The following is a 22,459-nucleotide window of genomic DNA, read 5'->3' as shown; positions in this document are numbered from 1 at the left end:
ATATAGTAGTACATAACTATACATACTGGCCTTATAATTCTCTGCATCTGATTTTGATGGTCCCAATAGTATTTATTATTAAGAGACAATGAGCCTATAAGATTTACCTGTAAATATAACTGTGTTTAGGCATAAAGAGACACAAAAGGATTAAATAACATAGGCATTTGATGTCTCTTCTTCACTATTCTTTCATTAGGTAATTTCATTTCTGTAAATTCTATCCTAAGCTCTTCATAAACTATGGATGGACTCAAAAATAATTCAGGAAGATGAGGGGGGACCAGAAGAGATAGAGTTGCTCACTGCTTCTAAGGAAATACGTAAATGAGCGACCATGCCCTTGGTGGCCGATCAACTAAGTCTCCCGGTTGGCAGCCAAGGGATCATAAAAGATTGTGGGTCCATAACAGTTCTTATCTCTCACCCTCAGGCACAGCAGAATTATGCTCACATTTACTAGGAAGCATGTACATGTGTGCTCTGATCATTGGTGTAGGGGTTATTCCTTATTCTCCCTCATTTTACTTTTTTATTTCATTTTGTACCATTCTTTAGTTTGCAACTGCATATGAAGTTATGATGTATCCTTCTATATTTCTTTTGGGAACTCATGTCCAAAACTTATGGTTTTGAATGGAGGCCTATCCTTAGCAGCTTCACTGATGGAGATGCTGTCCATTTAAACACTATCTGCACAGCAAATATGCGTACCCCAGTGAGTAGCGGGAGAACTCTGCATTGTGATGAGGACACGCTGGGGTCCAGGCAGGTTCAGTGCTGCACATAAAAACTGCAGAAGAGACTGCCCACAATCCACGCAAAGATTGCAGTGATAGCTTCAGAGTAATTTAGTACCAGAAGAATCTCTTAAATAATCAGTGAAAAGAATGAATACATTGTCGCTCATAAATACAAACACAACGGAATGAGAATAATGAAGTCTTGCAATTGTACTTAATTTCCATTCATACAATAGACAAAAATGGTTTGAAAAAAATTTATGAATTAATTGAGAAGAAAACAATAGTATGTACGTCCTCAGTAACAGAGTGGAGCTTCAATTATGCATTCAGATGGAGGAGACCAAAATGTTTACATAAAAAAGAAATGGATAATTTCATTACACATATGTAATAATATTCATAGCAATTTTTACTTTGGCCTATGTGCTATGCTTTCTCTGGATCTTTTGTACCCATTTCATTGAAAAACGAAAGCCATTTCGAGAGAGGAGAGTAGGGAAAGGTGAATGGAGCGAGATAAGAAACGGGTACATAGTTGGGGAGCTTTTGGAGGCACTCGATAACTAGGAGAGACAGAGATGGATAACCAAATGAATGATTGACTGGAAGATGGATAATTGAAGCTCTACTTTAATGATAAAAATGGGAAGATGGCTCCTTCGAGATGAATGAAATACATTTTCAGTTTAACAATATTTAATGTACAGGCTATACTGCAACATATAACAAATCTAAATAGTATAAATAGAGGATTATTTATATAAACTTGTTGGAAAATAGAGATTTCTGTCCTCAATATAGCTGATATTGGTCACCATAACAGCCAGAACAGTTTTAATAAAAAAATAACAGATAGAAAATGAATCTAAGACAGAAGGCTGGTGATATCAAAATAAAATCCAACAGAAGTTTGATGGTAAGTTGACACAGATGATGCAGATATTTAGCAGCTCAAATATACATGACAATGACAGCATACATCTCATACACCTAGCTTAACTACTATATTTCACAATAATTCTAGTCTTACTTGTGTGTGAAGCAAATGACGATAATGATTCCTTATTTTTTCTAAGGCTAACACTATAATGCAGGGAGTACATGGAAAATATTCAGTCCACATTTAAAGATAATTCCCAGAAAATGGACTGTCAAAGTAATTACATTTTATCTCCCATCAAAAATTCAAGTTTACATACTAGGCCACCATGTACAGGGGAGGTAACAGTCACTGGGAATCCAACACTGGAATGATTCTCTATTCACATACAGCAGTATCTGACATTTGCACTTTAGCATCGTGTTTCATACAATCCACTGCGGCCAATGTACCTAACCCATTTAATTACATCATGGTCTGAATAATTCAACTTAGGTTCAAATACTTTGAGATACCTAACTTTAAACCCAGAAGGTGCAAATGGGACCTGAAATAAAATTATGACTATACAGTAAATTGCATTCCGATTATTGTAGATGTACTTCCATGCATAAAATCACACATGAAAAGGCAATCATAAAATTAAATACAGTAATTGCAAAACAATGTATAATCCTTACCTCAAAGTTCATTGAAATAGGAGGTCTGGTCCACTTCTTTTTAGTGTCAGTTTCTAGTAATTCTATTTCTGCAGAGAGCTGTGTTTCTTTCATGCCAGCCATTCGTTTAATCCTTTAAGATAGATTATGTTAAAGATGATATAAAAATTGTAAATATGATTATTATTATTATTATTATTGGAAATATTCTATTAGACTAATATGACAAATATACTTGTGGGAACTTACTTCCAAACAATAGCATTTTCTGAAGCTTTGTATTTGGCCTTCCCCTTCAGGCATATGAGTTGCACTCCAGATGTATTCAAAGGGGTGGGAATTTTTACTTCAATTTTCTGGCCCAGCAAAGAGGGCTTGAAATTAGATTTCAGCACAACTTTCACTTCCATCTTGGTGCGACCCACCTCTCTCACCAATGGTATCACCCGGAAAGGAAGTGATATATCTTTCGTAGTTCTATATCTGTAAAATGAAAGTCCACAATTTTTAAACAAATTACACCAATAAAATACCGAGCAACATACATGAAGCTATCAGAAACTAATAAATACCACTGGCAACAATGTATGCACAAAGAATCAAAGAAGTACATATGCAGCCAAAAGAACTATGCTCCTTTTTTTTCTGCTGACGAAAAATGTTTTCATTGACTCAAACAAATGGTGTAAATACACAGCTCAAATGTAAAATGATAAAATAAAAGAAAACAGCTGTCAACTGAAAATGAATACATTCAAAACTTTAACCCTTTCTCTCTCACGGAAAATTCAGTTTTCAATTCCAGGTACATAGCTCGAGCCTGATTCAAGAACACGCAAGGAGTTTGGAGGAAGAAACAAATTCTTTGGTTAATATACAACATTAAATACTTTAGAAGAAATGCCATTTCATATGGAGTAAAAATACAAAGCTTAGAAAGAGCTCCGTACCCTAGTACTTGGTGGTAGGGTGCACAACAGTAGAAGAGAGAAAGACAAGATCACATTTCGAATACGAATTCAAATGTAATAACATGGCATTCAGAGTAGATGTATACATGGTTATTAACCAGCATGACAACAATAATTCCTTCCCTTACATGAGCATTTCTTGGCATTATCTTTAGAAAAAGACATTGTGTACCAATTTTGACTTCTTAAAACCATTAAATACCATGCATACCCTTGTTCACCCACCAGTGCCTGTCAGATGCTTTCCTTGCGGTGCCTAAAGCATAGCTTGTACTGTTTTTGGCACAGAATTAACAACTCCCTGCTGTATACCATTCCAGAGCCCATTGTACAAAAGACATAAAATTGTGGAAAAATGCTAACTTCAAGGGTACACCAAGGCTATTATATTGTGTCTAACTTTCCAATGGCTGATTATTATAATTCTGACAAAACTAATTTAAAAAATTCACCAACAGGGGTTTACCCATGGATTGGCTAGGCAAAAAAGCACCGAAACACATTTTTTGGGAGAAAAAGAAAATTTTGTGAAACCAAGTAAACTTCGCCCCATCGTAGTGTCACACCAGTTTGCAAAAATTCAGAGACTTTACCAATGGTTGAGCACAAGGGCTATTGGTGAACTCAAAATGAAACACAAGAATGGATTTTCTGGAAAGAATTTTCTGAATTATTTAAAAATACCGTATATATCAGAATTTTTTCCCCCTTTCTTTTCCAAAAATGCCCATGGTAAAAGTAAAGGGGGGGACTATATTCAAACGCATTTTTTTTAACTTTTCCCGAAACTGAAGCCTCAAAATTAGGGTGGGGGGCTATATTCAGAGGGGGACTATATTTGGAGAAATACGGTATCAGAGACATACTATATTCATTAGTATGTGTAAACAAGGAGAGCATGGTAGCCTAGAAGGCAGAGCACTTGGCTGCTGGTTGATATGTCCTGGGGTTCAAATCATGCCTTTGGTGAAGCCTTTACTGCACGAGGAATCCTTTGCGGTACTGTAGAGGTACGAGGATGGAAGGCAGGGAAGGGAATTGGTCCTACAACCTTGAATAGGTGCGAATCATACGCTTGGAGCCAAGTATGGGGAGAACTCTACCATCACTAGTCCAAACCATCCTTTGGGTTAAATCACTGAGTGGGTGTAAACAAGGATAGCCTGGTGCAAGTAATTTTTAGTTGTTTGAGGGAAATATGACACTTAACATTAGCCACTGTCCTATTCTTTTTAAGCAAATTACCCAGCACAAAAGACCTCCATTGGTCACTCAATGCAAAGGTTTTACAGTGTACCCACCTCATCAACTCGAACTCTCCATCAGGTGGAATAAAGCTGATAGAATGCTCTGTCTCAAACTTAGAGAGTTTGACACATTGATGGAACTGACAGTCATCAATTACTACAACAGGCTTTCCAGAACGTGCAGGGTCATCTGTGCTCATGCCTTTACCCTTAGCTTCCATTACGATCTTGTCATTGATACCAAATTTACATTCTGGCATACCAGAGAGGTAAGACTTCATGACCACTTTTCCAGCCACATGTGCAGACAGAACTTGACCTATAATGAAGACAAGAATTCAAATGCAAGACTTTAGTTATTGAGTCTACCACTCTGATATGCATCAATCAAGCTTACATCAGAGACTTGAGTGCATAATTATTCACTCAAATTAACAGACATGGATTACACTAGGATTTAAGAAGTAAGCCAATTTCAGACATGAGGATTATAATTGTCAAACATAGCATTTAAGATTTTTCCACTTCACTGCTCAAAATAAAATGACCTATAATTAAAGATAAAAATATTTTAAAAAGAAAATTAAAATAACAACAGACAAGATGAATATCTTACCTTGTGGTGACATAAGTAAGTTCACATACTCAAGAACATCCAGAAATAGTTCATTTCTTCGGTATTTGATTCCTTCCCTACGCCAACCGATTTGACCAGTCACCTGTGATGTTATCTGTGCTTGTTCTTCCTTAGTCTGTGACTTAATTCCTTGCTGGGTAATGAATGTCTTCAAAACTCCTGTATCAGTGTTCTGAGGATAGCCGAAGTCAAGTATTTCTGGAACAAAACAGTTGATTTAACATTGCAGAACTACTAAAAAAAATTGAAGAACATTAGTTTTGATAATGTGATAATACAAAACAACTCCTTGGAAAAAGACATGATTTTTAAGATTCATACAGAAGAGAAAAGAATTTAATAAGTAGTTTTCCCCTATAATCGACCATTACTTTCCTACTAATAATGCCCATAAGGTTCATTGAGTCCACTCTATCGAATAATTTTTTTTTAATTAACTAAATATGCATCCACTGCTCCAATGCTGATTTGATAGCAAAATATGTTTCACCACACATACCGTATATAGTCTTTTAATAATATATTCGGAGAAATACGGTATATTGAATGTCTGAATATAGTCCCCCCTTTTTTTCCAAAAATGCCGGTGGTAAAAGTAAAGGGGGGGGGAGTATATTCAAATGCATTTTTTTAACTTTTCCCGAAACTGAAGCCTCAAAATTAGGGAGGGGGGGACTATATTCAGAGGGGGACTATACTCGGAGAAATACGGTATATTGAATATTAGCATAACTGCATGTAAACTGTTAGGGGCTTTATAAATTCTGGGTTAACTTTCAGACCTTGACTCCCTCAAATGAATTGTCACTCAAGTACTTCTTTAGCCTTGCCTCCCATTTTCACAATCCTTAGCACCACTTTTACAATATGGAATATTACGTCAATAATCCTGTTGTATGCCTTTGGAGGTGCTGCCAACTAGCATACATACACTGTCTCGTGTATCAGGCTATTTAAGATGATTGGATGCTCAGTGTTCAATAACACCTTAAACAATAACCGAGGTGATATGGTGATGATATGGTATTCTGAGGCGATATGGGTCATCTATCCCTGTGTTAGATAGAATCGAATGAAGAGCAGAAGAAGATTAATTCATATTCAGGAAAAAAATGGCACCAGAGAAGCCATTTTGGCTCTTAAACTACACATAGAGAAGAGAATGAATAAGGGCAAACCAACATTCATAGCATTCCTTATCCAATCCTCCAAAAGAGTGGACATCCCTTACTGTAGATCCCTAAGTGGAAGTTGACCTGTTGAGCATGGTCAGGGAGGGTAAAAAGGACACTGTTGTGAACTGCTCAGAGTGCAAGGAATATTCAATGGTTAAGTGTGGGAAAATGATTTCAGGTGCTCTAGATGCATGATTGAGTGTATGAAAGAAGAATGGCCGAGTATTCCATGCATTTTGTAGACTGATATGCTACAGCTGAAGAAGGAAAGGATTATTAAGAGTCTTAAGGAAGACACATCTAGCCTTTCCACCCAAATTCGATTGCTGAGAGGTGAAAATTAAGAATTGAGATTATATCTCCATTAGAGGGAAAATTGTAAAGGTTGCAATTTAAGGAGCCTTTGTGGAGAGAGTAAGAGTTCTGAGAAGAGAAAATGCATGGAACTTCAGAAAAACATGGTGGAGGGGAGTGGGAAGGAGTGTGTGCCAGTCCACATACTGGATGTTTTGAGGCCATTCGGGGGTATTCAAAACTTTGAGATTATATTACATTATTAAGTGATCACGCTGCGGTTTCACTACAGCTAGTATGGCCATCTACTAAGTCAAAGAAAAAATGGAAATATAACTATAAAAAAGGAAATGTGATCGGTTATAAAAAACACAAAGAGAAAAAAATTTCTAAAATGGAAAGGCAAAGGTCACATGCCCAATGAAATCTGGGATTGCTTCAAATATATAGGTACATATTTCTTGAGGATATGGAGAATTTGTTCCGAGGAGGAGATATAAACACAAATCCGATCAGAAGTATTATAATGCTTATATAAGAAGACTGATGAGGAAAGTAATGCATTCTTATAAACAAAGAAATTTAATCCCTAGAAAACAAGCAAAAAGTTTAATAAATAGCTTAAATACTGAAAAACGGGAAGCCCAGGAGAGATATTTGTTGAATATGCAAAGCAAAAGAAATGATAATAAATTCTTCAAATACATAAGGAGGAAAAAAGATATTAATAATGACATCTCTACGACTTTGAGTGAAGGAGGAAAGCTAAAAGCATACAGATGGAAATTTCACTGTATGGAAACTTCAGATGGAAACTTCCAACAAGATTCACAGCAAACCCTCATAATTATCAAGCCACGGGCATAGCAAATTTAACTACCTATATTAGTGTGTCAGATACTGTATTACTTCAACTAATATGTAAACAGCGGAAAAATAAATAAATGGAAACTGATATTTTGCCCATGGATGCCTTGAAACTAGGGAATGAAATAATAATTCCTTAAATTTGAAGACTTTTCTTAGTCACACTAAATAAAGGGGACCTGCCTTCCTACTGAAAATTGGCAACCATCATACCCCTTTTCATGGTAGGGTGTTAGAACTGAAGTAGACAATTATACACCAGTGAGTCTAAAGTCTGCAGTTAATTTGTAAATTAGGTAAGTCAAAAAGTTATCGCAAAACACTTGCACGCATATTGGGATAAAAATACAATACTCTTAATACAGTGAAAACTGACTTTAGCGGAAACATGTCATCCGGATAATATTATTGGTCCTGTCGGTCGCAATAGGGTTTTACCTGCCATTTAAACGGAAACTGTCAAACACGAAAACGGAATCGATTCCCAGGCACATGTACCTGGGTTAAGTGGGATTGCAAAAAACAATTCCATGGACAATTTTTACCATAAAAAAATGAAATCCTGAAATGTTATGCGAAGCCCTCTCCTTGGAAAATAATCCTTAAAACAGAACCAGCCAAATGTGTCATTCATTCACTATGGTTTTTGACATTATTGACTGACATCACGACGTGGGAGTGACTCAGGACAATTTGGCATCCATATTGGCCAAAACACTTCCATGTCTCCCTAAAACTAGCCCAGTGCCTAATGCCTCGTAGTGAGTTTTGTTTCACATACATTTTATCAAATACTCAACAACCAGGGTTCCTACTCTAGCTAAATTATAAAATTCACAGTTTTTCCAGATTTTCACGGTCTAAATGTTGTCAAATTCACGGTTTGTTGATAAGCCATTTTATGCAAAAATATTGATCACATAAAAATCACCGGCTGCTCATTAACTAAAAATTTATCAAATGCGACTGACGCCATTAATGCAAACAAAGCAATGTAAGTGCTACCTCTTGTGACGTCACCTATCATTAGCAAAATTCAGCGACAGCAATAGGTTGTTAGTGGGAAAATGAAGGGAGCAGGGTGGTAGGCAAGTGACCAAGTGTCCGATTTTTCGCCAGAGTTAATGAACACTTTGGTTACTGGTCTTCCAATCACAGGCTTAAAGGTCAATGTGTCGTCATGGCACAAGGAACAATAATTGTGCTTAAAATATATATGGCTGACCTTGAAACATGATAGACATATTGATTTTTCTTTTGATCTGTCAATCATAGTTCTACAATGAAGTTTGAGAGAATAGGGTGGTTTCCTATTATTTTTTTATTGCCTAAATCGAAAGATTATTAGTCCTGGAGTACTTTTTTTCGCACTTTTAGATTTTTAATTTACGATATCTATTTTTATCGAAAAGAAAAGTGAAAATTTTCAAGCGTGACGGCTAAGTATGAATGCTGGGAAAACACCATGTGACGTCATTCTGGTTCCCGCTGTTGGCATGTGAGGTGACCTTGGGGCGAGGCTTTGAGCGCTGATACGATGCAGGCTGCTAGCAGGTAGCGCTTGGCTTAAATAAGGATTATTAACACCCTATCAAACGAAGGAAACATTCCGACATTAGGCAATTATAATAGGTGATTATTAAGACATGTTTCCCTGAGGTCTGTGCCTCATGCATGCATTAGTAATCTCAGACGATGTAAAACTCCTATCTACTCATATAGAAACTAGGTCCCTGTGACATCACGTGGAGTGGCATCGCATGTGTGCTAATCTGACCTTTTTCAAATGGGGTTAAAATTGACCATTGCCATTCGTCTGAACTGGGATTTCTAAAACCAAATAATTTGTATATTATGAATACACTAATGGTGGGCAACGAATCGCAATCAATGCCTTTCGTTTTCTTTGATCAAGGAGACTACCCTATTGTAAGGTTTTAGGACAAAATTCACGGTTATATGGTTTTCATGGTTGAGTGGGAATCCTGACAACACTCCCCCCTCTTCCTGCCAGTCACCTTCTATCTCTTTCTTACCATTGTGCCAACCCAAGCTTGTATACTAACCTCCTCTCAAACTTGTAGAACCCTCTCCTTTCTCTACATACACAAAACATTTTATACAGCCTTGCTCGCAACCGAATAAGAAGGAATCACTCTCTCACATGCTGCTGACAGGGTAAGACTAAAACACAGAACACTAACAATAAGGGGAACTACTGATTGATTTTCTGCCATGCCACGAAACGTGTTACTGCAGAAAAATGATTAAGTTGATCAAGTGCTTTGAAAGAGAAATGCTTTCCGTGAAGCAGATAAAAAAGATGTTAAAGTGTGGAAAGACACAAGTTTATGAAGCAATTAAGGAGGAGACGAAATCGAGAAAAGAATTTGAAAGAGGTAGGTCCTAAAAAACATATTTCTTCATATTCCATACCACAATAGTTTGCAAAACGGCACACCATAAAATAATTGTTGTTTCTGTCTATTATTTTATGCCTTAGTTTACATTGAAAGAGGAAAACACCTCTCCGCAAATATGAAGAATTAAACCAATTAGATGGGGAATGGTTTGTTTATTTATTATCAACTTCCCCTTAAACAGCACATGACGGCCTTTTACAAAGAGGGTTTCCAATATTAACAAAGTAGGTAAAACACAAACATCTATGCCCTGGATAGGGATCACCTATCCAGGCGGGATTCGAACCCACGACCTTCGGTTTGGCAGGCAAGGACTTTACCCCACCGCCACCGAGGCCGGCTTGTGCTAGCAAGATCGAGAAATATTCCACTGCCAGGTCCAATGGTGCAAGAAATGGCAAAGGAGTTACCAGTTTCTTTCAGAAAATTGGATTTTAAGGCCTCAAATGGATGGCTAGAGAGCTTCAGAGCACGACACAATGTTGTTCGGGACAGTATTGTTGATGAGTCAAATGACATGGACATGGAAACCGTAGAGGAGTGGAAATGCATGGTTTGAGTAAAAATGAAAGACTATCACCTATGTGATGCCTATAATGGGGATGAAACCGGAGTGTTTCTAGAGCTCTGTCGTCTAAAACATTGTGTGTAAAAGCAGAGAAAACTGCAAGGGTTTGTATGCATTTCCGAGTTCTATTTCTAGAAATTAGGGCATAAATGAGCTAAAAATCTATGTCATATTTACACTTATTTTTTATTCTGCAGGAGGGAAAGACTCAAAGGAGACAGTGACTATTTTCTTTTGTGAAAACATGGCATGAGAGCTCCTAAAGCCTCTTGTAAAAATCAGCTCGACCACAATGCTTCAAACACGTTGAAATTGAGGAGCTATCGGTCAAAGGGAAACAAAATAAAAAAGCATGTCAGCATCAATCATGAAAGAGTGGCTTAAAAATTTCAATGCTGAAATGAAAAGGAAAGATATGAAAGTCATAATTTTCCTTAATAATACAACCTGTTACCCTTAAATCCGCCTTAAGAATGTGAAGCTAGCCTGGTTCAGGCAAACACAACTAGCATCACTCAGCCAATGTATTAGGGAGTAATTAGATCGCTGAAGGCACAATATAGGAAGTACATTATGCGATCATTATTAGCTGCTGCAGATACTGCAAATACAGTGTCATAGGTGATTTAAAAAAAAACTATCAGTGCTGGATGCCACTAATTGGATGAATTTAGAAGTGAAAGATATTAAAACATCAACTGTTAAACAATAAAATATAAAATAAAATGTCTGCCAGCACTGATCCCCGAGTAAGGTAGGGAAAATAATTTGTACCCAATCATATCACCAATGTTACTGCATATTTACGCACTTCAATGAATATAATCATGGCCTTTGCTATTTTATCAACAATGGTGCATCAAAGTGAATTACAGAAGGTAATATTGGCAAGAATGCTGAGAGACTTGTCGACTTCGAAAATGATCTTGTCACAGGCGATGAAGATGGTTCCCTGACACACAGTATAAAAAAAGACTAAACCAGTGAATTCGTTGAAGTAGTAAATATAACCATGTGTGAAGTAAACAAAAAATCCTATAGAAAATGATGCACAAAAGTTAAGAAAAGACTTAGCTGTTTCACAAAATAAAATATATTTTATTTTGTGAAACAGCTAAGTCTTTTTTTAACCTTTGTGCATCATGAAGGAGTTTCACCATGTTACGCCAACCACCATCGCATTTATTCCTATAGAAAATGTTTGTTTCATTAAAAGAATTAGCAGAATGCAGTCTCACCAAGGGTAACACTGATTTATTTATACATTGCATGGGGCTATTGGCAATGAAGAGAATTGTACAATTCAGGAAAAAAGGAAAAATAGACAAAAATGATGGATTATATGCTTATTTTATAGATTGGTTTTTATGTTAATCACTTCAAATTATCAACTTTAACCACAATGTGATGCTGTACTTTTATTATTTCATAATAATTTCATCTACATGTCGAATTTAAGTCAAACCAACCTTCTGGGCAACATATGTAATAAACATGATATGACTTTCACGGTCTTTTATGAATTATCAGACCTTGAATAAAGTGGTAAAGTTTTATCCAGAAAAAAATGCTGAGTTCGATAGATTCCGCTGAAGACAGGTATCGCTGGATATCAACATGGTTCAAGGAAAGCCTTTTCATGTGAGATCCAGTCATTGAGGTTAATGTTGAAGCCCTGGATCAAGGAAGTGAAATTGATGCATTGATTGAAAAAAAGCTTTTGATACAGTGCCACAGACTGATTTGATAGAGAAAATAAATAGATTACAAATAGATGCTAGGATTAAATTATGGATAATAGGATTTTTAAATGGAAGATCACAGAGAGTAGGCGAAGGATATTCGATGTAGAAAGCCATAACATTGGGGATCCCAAGGGGAAGCATAGTGGGTCCACTATTAATTTTAGTTTTCATTAATGAAAAATACGTGGGAGTTAACACCAAAATGTCTTTTGCAGAAGATTGCATAATCTACCGAAGGGTCGAAAACAGTGAAGACCGGTGTACTCTTCAAAATTACCTCTATAAAATATCCTCATAAAGGCCAATAAAATGGATGTTAATTAGACAACAGGCAACAACATATTGCATATCCTGAGGGCTCTGGCCAAAAATAACAGGAAAAAAATAGAGAAAATCTATAGCTGGATATTAAATCACAATAGAGGAAGAGCCATAGAGATTTGAGGTTTACCTCTACAGCGTCATCAGGTGATCACCGTTAAATCATCACATGAAGAACATATAACTACAACCAAATGAAGAGCGGACAAATTTGATTGACCATTCACATGATAAAAAAATTGGGAAACAGACATCGAAACATTAAAAATAACAGTGATGAACAATAAGTAAAACTGATCCCTTCAGTCACCCGGCGCCGAAACACCAACTAGTTGACTAAAGCTTCAAAACGTACTTCTCACTAGGAATTTCACTGCATTTCTTTAAAAGGACCACGAAAAAAATGAAATTCTAAAGCAAAGCAACGAAGAAATAATATTATATTTCCCCATCTGACACTTAAACCTGTGGATATTTGGCTTACCATCAAGAAGCTCATAAATCAGAACGAAGTTATTCTTAATGTTTTCTTCAGAGATTTTCCCAAAATAAGACTGCATAACATCAATAACTTTGAGCAGGAACTCAAAAACCATAGCAGCGTTCACATTCTGCTTGGTTACAGCTGCAAGCCAGATGTTTGACCTCTGTAAAATAGTTTCATAGACAGCGGTGATTACATGGGTATCATACATTAGACACACACTTACATTTAATTAGAAAGCGACTTACCTTAATGTGGAAAAATGAAGTTCGGGCAATATTGGTGACAGGCGAGCGAACTTGCTGCCTGGCGTGAATGACATTGACCCTAAACGCATCCACGGCATTTCGGCCAATATCATCTCTGTACACCCGAGAGATGAGAACCTCTCCTTTGTGATTATAAACAAAAAGGCCGCCGATCATCGTCGGCTTTTCTATAAAATTAACTAACGACGAATCTGAAAGATGAGATCTAGCGTAGGTAATTAAACCCTATAATAAACATCTAAAATTCATTATCCATTGCACAATATTTTATAGATTATTTGCCTAGGAAACTAGAACGATTATTTTAAGAGCTTTACAGCAACGTGAGCTAACCTAAGGAGGTAATAAAATGAAATGTAAGAGATGAATTCGACTAACCTCATCGGCCTCAGAGCACCTCCCACAACATGGCCACCATCGTAAGGACATATACTTCCTTTTCCGCTCAATGAAGAGTTTAGTGCTATAAAATGAAACAGCGATAAACTCAAAATAAAATGAATAAACTAAATTTAATTGGGCATTTTTTTCCTATACAGAATTATTCGTGAATTTAACTCTTACTTAATTGTTTACGTATACCGTTACCGAAAATCGTTGAAATATGACCGTAATTCCGTGTCTTTCGTCTATATATTTCGGAATGAAGCTATGGATTTAAAATATAAATGAACAATTAATAATATAAAATTTTGGCAGATTTCATATAATTATTGTAAAGTTGACCTTTGATATCTTCGATTACCTTGCAAAAAAAATAAGCTCCGTTTTGCGTGCTTCGGCGATCGAGGCGGATTGAGGACTTGGGGCGGCAAGTGTCTTTCTGCTGCTAATGTCTTTGGTTTATCATTGCCAAAGAAGCATTAACTGTTCTATGCTCAATATAATCCCCACAAAACGAAAGTAGCTATTTTAATAAGTTGTACATTATTCTCGTGAAAATGGGAGACCCTTCACAGCCCAGGGAAAACATTGTAAGATATCTAAGATAGCCTCTTGATATGGAAATGTGATAGGTAATTCATTTTGTATTTGTACTCATTTTCATTTCTATTAACTTTTTGCAGATCAATACTGCTATCACCTTCCTTCAGAATCCCAAAGTTCAGAGCAGTCCAGTGGAGCACCAGCAGGCATTTTTGAGAAAAAAAGGATTGACGGAAGAGGAAATTGGAATTGCTTTTGAAAGATCCCGTAGCCTCAATGATCAGAGAGTGGTGGTAATTAAAAATATATTCTTTGCATGCCATAACCCGGGGTAATCTTTTAACTATGAACATTGGGTGATAATAGTGTAAATAGCATTTTTTTTCTTTCCCATCCAACTCCCTGGCGAAAATTTCAGTGTTGTACTAACTGTGCACTGACCAAAGTTTTTCACAGTTTTCAATGCATTTACTCGAAGTTAACTCCACGTTTGCTCTCCACAAAATTTACCCAATATGAACATGGAAAGTGTTCCGTAACACCCAGAATTGCAACTTGACTGAACACAGCTTGTGCACTGAAATGTTCGTCTGGGCAGTGATTTTAATGAAACATTAGTTTCAAGATTTTTTGTGTCTTTTCAGGTACCTCCCCCGTCAACAGTAGTGCCAATTCCTGATCATTTAGCCCTACCTTTACAGTCTAGGTGGACTAAATTGTGGGACTTTTTCAATACACTTATGTTTGTTGCTGGAGTGTCATATAGTTTATATTACTTGTACAAGGTACTTATTCTAATGGAAGTAATAAAAACCCAAATAGAATGCAAATTTTTGCAAACTTACTTCAAACTAAGTTTTTCATATTCCTCAGAAATACCTGGCTCCCTTACTGTTTGGAAGGAAGGAGAAGAAGCCAACTGTTGAAGAATCTGTGATAGTAATTCAAGAATCCTTAAATAAATCCATTAAAGAAATGAAAGAGAGCTTGCGTGAGGTGAGGGAAACTTTAGATTCTCAGCAGCAAGAATTAATACGTGTTGCATTACTTCGACAAGATGGAGCTGAAGTTAATGGAGATGTTTCCACCCAAAGAACCCTTCATGACCTCAAAGCTGAAGTTGCTTCAATCAAAGGCATCCTTCTTAACAGGTAATGTTGTTCTTTGGTTTAGCCTCAGGGCTGATGTTGTGACTCTCCTAGTGACTCTCTTCCTGACTCATTTCAGTTTATAATTGAAATACAGTATTTCTCATTGGAGATAAATTTCATAATATTGTACATGGAAAAGCTGGGAGAGCTGCTCAGAAGTGATTTTTTTCTTTTATTAGCCTGATTCATAGGTGGAAATCACTCCATCACCTAACTATTCCATTTATTTCAAGGTATTCCTTCAATGATGCCTTTACCCTTTTGTTGGGAAACTTTCTCTGAAAAAAATTGATTAAGCTTCATCAGTAACAGGGCAGCTCAAGGTATACGAAGTTATTTTGAAGATTAAAGTCACTGTATTTAGCTATCCTACCTTTACTTCCCCTCTGATTCTGATGTCTGCCACTTTCACCTTTATTTTTTAAATTAATATTTATGTTGAGCTGATAATTACGATTTTACAGTATTACATACATAATTCACACAGTGGCAAAATCTACTCGGGTAAAAATGGAGATGGAAGCGTAATAAGACAAGAGCTAGAAATTTAAATAATTATTGCGGTAGCTCTTATTTACACAATCCTAGGAATTCATTTCAATATTTGATAATTTTAACTAAGCACTAAATGTATAAATATTTAGAGAAAACTTGGGTGTGTCATGTCATGTCACAAGTGTCATGGGTAAACACATTCAGGAATAGTATACATGTGCATGCTGCCCCACGAGCTGTCTCAATAGGTGTATGGCGGATGGTGTTAAAACAGCAGACATTAGCTAATATAAAGGAAATGCTCTAATGAAGTTCTGGGCTGCATTTATTGAAGTCCTTAATTGTTCTCAAGAGAAATGAATTCGCACACCTATTGCTTGGCAAAATATCTCTCTTAATTTATTGTTTCTATTTGACTTGGAAATACAATGGGTTTCTAATACGATGTTCTCCGTGTCACTCTGAAAGATACCTTTTCTAAATTGCTCAAGCAATCTCAGGGTTCCCACTCAACCGTGAAAACCTTAAAACCGTGAAAAAGCCGTGAATTTCGTCTACCGTGAAAAAACCTGGAAATAGCCGTGAATTTCACCTTAAAACCTTAAAAATCTCTCAAACTTGATGGTAGAACTACGATTGACACATCGAAAGAAAAATCGTTACGTCGATCATGTTTCAACGACACTGTCCACGCATTTATATGCACACAAATATTCGAAGTGCAAGTATTGGTCCGCGTGCCATGACGACACATCATTGATCTTGAGCCTGTGATTGGTGAAAAATCTGACACTTCTTCACTTCCCTGCCACCCTGCTCCCTCCATTTTCCCACTCACAACCTTTAGCCGGACCTGAATTTTGCTATCGATAGGTGACGTCATGAGAGAGAGAGCACTTTCATTGCTAAGTTTGCATTCACGGCGCCTTGTCGCGGTTGATAAATTTTTAGTTAACTTGCGGCCGGTGATTGTTACGTCTTCAATATATCTGCCTAAAATGGCTTATCAGCAGACCGTGAATTTGACAATATTTAGACTGTGAAAACCTGGAAAAAACCGTGAATTTTATAATTTAGTTAGAGTGGGAACCCTGAATCTAAGCCTAGTGCGCAAGTTCTGAGTCTCTAGTGGCTCCCAGCTTAATTTTTTTTAAATATGTGTAATGCTCTTTGTATGCCCGTAACAGTTTTTGATGAATCGCACAGCTTTCCTTTGCATTTAATTAAGTTCACGGATTAAGTCTTTCTGCGCCTCATCCCATGTTCTGGCTGCGTATTCAAGGTATGGCGAGATAACTGCAAACTAGAACCTCACTTTCACTTTTTCATCCAAAAATCTTCTCTCAACACATTTGACGAATCCTATCTTCCTCAAAGCTGTGCTACAAATTTTTCATTTATATGCTTCCTGCAGTCTATAAGTTATTGCAATTTGCAGGTTCTTCAATTTGCATGTCACCTTTATGTTGATACCAGCAACAATGTATAAATGGGGATACGCAAGAAACATACTGCTGTGCATTTGCACAGAACTAGTTCTAGTCCCCACTAGAGGCGCGCAAAAGCCGTTCCGCTCCCGCTCGAGTCTCGCTCTCGGGAGTCAAACTGGTAGTCTCACTCCCGGGAGCGAACTATCCCGGATTGCGGTCTCGGGAGCGAGCGGGATTGAGCTCTCGTCGCTCCCGGCACTTTGGCGGATAGCACATACGCAGTGGGCTACTTGCTTTCATGCAGGGAATGCATATTTATCTCTCTCACAGTGGGTTCTTGGTCTCATTCTGGGGTGCGAATCCACCACTGGTGAACAGTAAAATAAATGCATAGCAAGTATAATTAATTATAATTGTATAATCTAGGGTATAAGAAGAGAGATTTATTCCAGAATTTCATCCATAACATGGAGTGCTAATATTCTTTTCGCTCAGAGAATTGTAAGACGGAAATTTTCAACTGCAATTGATGTATAACATAAGTTCGTATTAGTGGAATTTATAAGAATAGTACGCGAAATAAAAGAACAATAACTTGATATGGTTTTCATTTACCATCATTACGTTGTATTTCAATTTGTTTTTGCATTATAATTAATAAACAAAATGTCATTCACATGGTCTGGGTCAATACGTGATCGACGGTCAGTTATTACAAGGCCTGCACGAGAGAAGCATCTTTCGCTGGTGCACTACTGGCAGGAATATTCATTATCCGCCGAGCGACCTTCGATAGCCGCGAAAAAGAATGCCGATGGATACTCCACCAATGCAAAACCTTCTGCACATATTCCGGAACGCTTCGCTCAATGTAACGTGTCACTTTGTCAGTGGTTTGTGGTATTTCAGGCCTTTGCAACCATTCTGAAAACCTCTTTTTCATAGGTGGACTATGACAAGTTTGAGATAAATCACTTTCTTCTGTGATTTCTGTCACTATAAGGATAAATGTTAAATTAAATCATCGTGCTACTACTATAAATTGCAGCCAGTAATTAAGTAAAATTCTTTATTTTTTGTAGTGATACATTACCATTTACTTCCTGGCACATTAGGTATTCGAGCGTTGTCATACACGCATTGTCACTCTTCAGATGTTAAACGGAGGAGGTCTTTATAATTTGGATTTAAAAATAGTGCCAAATAATGTCGCCTTTCCAGCTGAGACATAACTTTCTCATCGAGAAATGAGGCTGCCCTTATCTTGATTTTCTTAAGTGTCTATTGAAAGAAAAACAAAAAGTCAAATACATTTTTAGGAAACAAGAAGTATTAACATTCGCCATCCACACGGCTAGATGACTCGTGTGCTTCAGTCGACATAGCGGCTAAACTTACATTATTCATTGGAATTGAGTCTTAAATAAATAGTCGAATGAATGAAAGGGGAGAATTGAACTCCTACCTCACTTTCGTCAACAGAGACGCCACAATGGCTTCTTAGACGAAAAATCCAGGGTACTGCCAGCGGTAGCGTAGGTTCAGCCTCTCCTTCAACATCATCTGTAGCTTCCTTAAAAGGCTTAAGAAAGGCTACCATCTCAGCTACCAGGTCAGAATTGTAATTGTTTGCGAGGTGTACTCTTTCACTGTCACGGAGCAACTGTAAAACTCCGTCCTGTTGCTTGTGAATGGAATTTAGCATAGTGTAAATGCTGCTCCATCTTGTATCGACGTCCTGATGGAGAGTTCTTTCTAGCCGTGAGACAAGCCCAGATCTCTTCATTAACCCGACTATTTTTCTTGCTGCCTGAATAGCAACATAAACCTGGGGTACCTCCGTTTTGAGGAAATTCTCTTCATGAAATGTGTGCCTCAAAACAGTATTTAAGCAGTGAGCTAAACAAGGAAGACGATCGTACATTTGCAGAGCCTTTTTGATGTTTGAACCCTGATCTGTCACGAAGGTCACTTTAAAAAGATCCTCACTACTTATGCCTATTTCAGCCAATTGACCGAGTAACTCTTCCTTAATATTTGCCCCGGTTTTCGAGACATCTGGAAACTTGGTCGTGATAAGCACATTTGCCTGTAATTTCCATTCACCAGCTTCTTCGATTATGCGACTGGAGGTAGCCGTCATATAGTGAACTTTGCGATAATTATCCGTCCAAAGGTCCATAGTCATAGAAAGTTCCTTGGTAGCTATGGCTTCTTTTAATTTGGGGATGAGAGTAGCTCGAATTTGATTAGCCCTTTCACGCAAGGAACGGGCTACCATACTTGGATGAGGTAGCACGTCTTTGGCCTCTAAGGGTCCGTACTTGACCCCAATATTAATTAACTCTTGCGCGAGGTCCTTGAACCCTTCTCCACCCACTGTCGCAAATGGACGCAAGTCTTTTGCACACATGTCTACGCACTTGTCCCTCACACGGTCCTTGTCATCCCGAGAAACAACAGGTGTGGCTGGAGAAACATTTCTTTCGATTTTGCACTTGTGCGGTTTCATGCCAGACGTACTTGCCTTATGCACAAGAACAGCTTGGCACGATTCTGTTTCACATCTCACATAACCCAGGGGCTTGCGTGTCTGAGAATCTAATACAACATGTCCGATAAACAAGTGGTTAGAACTTCATAAGTTAATGCATTACAGTTCCATATGCAAAATATTTCGCTGGTTACCTGAAAGTTTTTCCAACATGGACTATTTCTCCCTGTGTTCCAAGCAACTATGCATGTTCCCTCTTCAATTTTCTTCACTACTTCTTCTTTTGTAAAATGGGCTCTATCGCCATCTTTATACTGTCCAACACGGTCATTTTCCTCAGAAAGAGCGTCAGCCATCTCGCTAGGAGTCCCAAAAACGGAATAAAACCGAAACACCCAAAACCTTGCACGAAACGCGACGAACTGTTAGGGAACTTCGCGTTAGGAATATTGTATTTTTAATGTTCTTGGACACGTTAACTTATAAGAGAAACATTACAATAACTCTGTTTTAGCTGCAGATACTTATCTTTTTTTTCGAAATTCTCTTTGTTTGTTTGTTTTCGAATTTCTCTTTGTTCGTTAGCACTCTTGGTAACGTACATAACTACAAAATCAGCGTTGCAGCGCCATCTCTGCATTAAACAATAAACTTAGGAATTCAACTTGATTTTAACATAATTACTTCAACAAGGAAGGTTCGTGTAAGTCTGCTAGTAAGCCAGCTAGTAGATTTGGCGGATAGCACATACTATGTGCTATCCGCCAAATTGCCGGGAGCGACGAGAGCTCAATCCCGCTCGCTCCCGAGACCGCAATCCGGGATTGTTCGCTCCCGGGAGTGAGACTACCAGTTTGACTCCCGAGAGCGAGACTCGAGCGGGAGCGGAACGGCTTTTGCGCGCCTCTAGTCCCCACTCTTGGCTCCACATTCTATTTCTATTCTTCAGGCTATATATCACATGGTTCCGGAAGTAGTTTGCCATCTAGTGAGCCAAACAGCTATGTCCACTTAGCTGAAAAACTCCTCATAAAACTCCAAAATTCTATAACTTATATTTCTTACCAAGATGAAAAATTACCAACACTAAGCAGGTGATGGCAATGTGTGAGCTAATAACATCTACTACTACTATATCTAATCTTTGCTACTACATCAGGAGAATATGTAAAAGCAAATGTGAGTAGTCTTCAAGTTTGCTCATTATTATTACAAGGTTTTCAATAGAGACATCATTCAATTTCATCTGCTTATGGTATAATTTTAAAGTAAATTTGCATTGCAGCTGACACAATTGGTGTGCTATTAATGTGGGCTAAGGACCAATTTTTGTAATCAGGAGACTTTATTTTGGTAGCCTATTTTTAATGTAATTTTAAATTTACAATATAGCTATAAAATTATCACATTAAAAAAATAGCAGAGTATGTACCTATTTTTTGTCCTAAAATAATTTGTTTTTGTAACCATACGATTGAGTTCCTTACTCCCAAGCCATTAACTACGTACCTTTGATACCTTGGTCATCTTCATGATATGTAGGATTTTCACAAGTAGTTTTGGTAACCTGAATGGTATGTTTTTAGGTCTGCAAAAGCCTGAGCAAGATCCTTTTGCCTTCATACTACCTGGGGGATTGGTGAAATGGCTTGGCTTTCCAGCTCCTCTAGACTGGTTAAGCATTTAGAAAAATTAGTTGGTGGGTCCAATTGACAAGGGATAGGAAGGTGGTATTATAGAGAGCAAGTTGCTTTGTTTGCGATTCAAACACCACCTAGAGCACAGTCAAAATTATCAAGCCTGTCACCACAATCCCTAAACATTGAGTACTCTGGATATTTGTATAAAATCGTTTCAGGCTTGATTTTGTGGGAGTTTGCTATATTCATGATAAAAACAAAAATGGTAATTTCCACACTACATATTTAATTTAACACTCAATGAACGACCATGGCATCGAAAATGACACAATGTGTTGAAACCCTGATCACTCGTTGATTGTTAAATTAAATAGTGTGGGAATTACCATTTGTGTTTTTATCATGGACTCTGGATATTCCTTTCTCTGCAAGCAGTTTTTTTATATTTCTTCTCTTCCCACTCACAGGAAACAGTTTCCGAGTACTCCAAATCCAAGTCCTTCCATTCCAGCCTGGCAAATGTCTCAGGATACCAATGACAACAACGGAAAGTCTGGTACTGCCGGTGAGAGTGCCGAATCATCTAGCCCTACATCAGAATACTACAAAGTTCGTGATTTGGAAGAACTGTGTGTTAGTGGTTCCAGTGAAACTGTCATGATAAATAAAAGTGAAGTAACTGGGGAAGGCAGTGATAGCAGCTTGGAGATGGTTAGGGAGTGAATGATCTCAGGAGAATATGGTGAAGGTCAGTTAGTCAACACAATGTGTATGCACCATTCCATGTTATCCTCTTGAAGGTGACTTTGGGCTAGGGGATCTATAAATGCTTAGGAGGGAAAAATGATTGACCAATGCTTTTTGTTGGTACATTAATAAAATTGGACCTTTCTATTGCATGTATATGTGTATTATCGCATGTGTAAATATTTCATGTTTTGTTAATACATATGCCTCATGATATGACTGTATTTTTAATGTTATGTTGTGTTTGTTGAGCCAGTTTTTATTAACAATAAAGGAAAAGTATTAAGTA

General features: G+C 37.4%; 2 protein-coding genes across 3 annotated transcripts; one reads left to right on the top strand and one right to left on the bottom strand.

Annotated features, from left to right (window-relative positions):
* Positions 1-1,424: 1,424 nt before the first annotated feature.
* On the bottom strand, positions 1,425-13,749 carry LOC124159385 (AP-2 complex subunit mu). Of its 2 annotated transcripts, XM_046535160.1 has the most exons (8): positions 13,665-13,749; positions 13,266-13,477; positions 13,018-13,180; positions 5,120-5,338; positions 4,558-4,822; positions 2,535-2,768; positions 2,307-2,418; positions 1,425-2,173 (listed from the first exon to the last, which is right to left on the bottom strand). In XM_046535160.1, the coding sequence occupies exons 2-8, from the start codon at positions 13,440-13,442 to the stop codon at positions 2,039-2,041; spliced, it is 1,305 nt and encodes a 434-aa protein (XP_046391116.1). In that variant the 5' UTR covers positions 13,443-13,477; positions 13,665-13,749; the 3' UTR covers positions 1,425-2,038. The 2 variants fall into 2 exon arrangements, with proteins under 2 accessions (XP_046391116.1, XP_046391117.1); XM_046535161.1 differs by lacking the exon at positions 13,665-13,749 and having other exon boundaries at positions 13,266-13,599.
* A 155-nt stretch (positions 13,750-13,904) lies between these two features.
* LOC124159386 (peroxisomal membrane protein PEX14) lies at positions 13,905-22,459 on the top strand. Its single transcript, XM_046535162.1, has 5 exons — positions 13,905-14,260; positions 14,354-14,506; positions 14,858-14,998; positions 15,087-15,364; positions 21,891-22,459. Exons 1-5 carry the CDS (start codon positions 14,228-14,230, stop codon positions 22,144-22,146), a joined length of 861 nt encoding a protein of 286 aa, XP_046391118.1. The 5' UTR covers positions 13,905-14,227; the 3' UTR covers positions 22,147-22,459.

This window comes from Ischnura elegans, chromosome 5, assembly GCF_921293095.1.
Source record: "Ischnura elegans chromosome 5, ioIscEleg1.1, whole genome shotgun sequence".
In the NCBI taxonomy this organism is placed as follows: Eukaryota; Metazoa; Arthropoda; class Insecta; order Odonata; family Coenagrionidae; genus Ischnura; species Ischnura elegans.
The sequence above is the reverse complement of the archived record's forward strand: the minus strand, read 5'-3'. Positions and strand labels throughout refer to the sequence as shown.

Excerpts from the sequence above, each read along its gene's own strand:
- LOC124159385 (XM_046535160.1), bottom strand. The coding sequence starts at position 13,442 with ATGATCGGCGGCCTTTTTGTTTATAATCACAAAGGAGAGGTTCTCATC. Across the intron at positions 4,823-5,119 it reads CTTACTTATGTCACCACAAG|GTCAAGTTCTGTCTGCACAT; the intron begins GTAAGATATTCA and ends TCTTCATTATAG. Across the intron at positions 2,769-4,557 it reads GGAGAGTTCGAGTTGATGAG|ATATAGAACTACGAAAGATA; the intron begins GTGGGTACACTG and ends TTCATTTTACAG.
- LOC124159386 (XM_046535162.1), top strand. The coding sequence starts at position 14,228 with ATGGGAGACCCTTCACAGCCCAGGGAAAACATT. Across the intron at positions 14,261-14,353 it reads CACAGCCCAGGGAAAACATT|ATCAATACTGCTATCACCTT; the intron begins GTAAGATATCTA and ends AACTTTTTGCAG. Across the intron at positions 14,999-15,086 it reads GTTTATATTACTTGTACAAG|AAATACCTGGCTCCCTTACT; the intron begins GTACTTATTCTA and ends CATATTCCTCAG.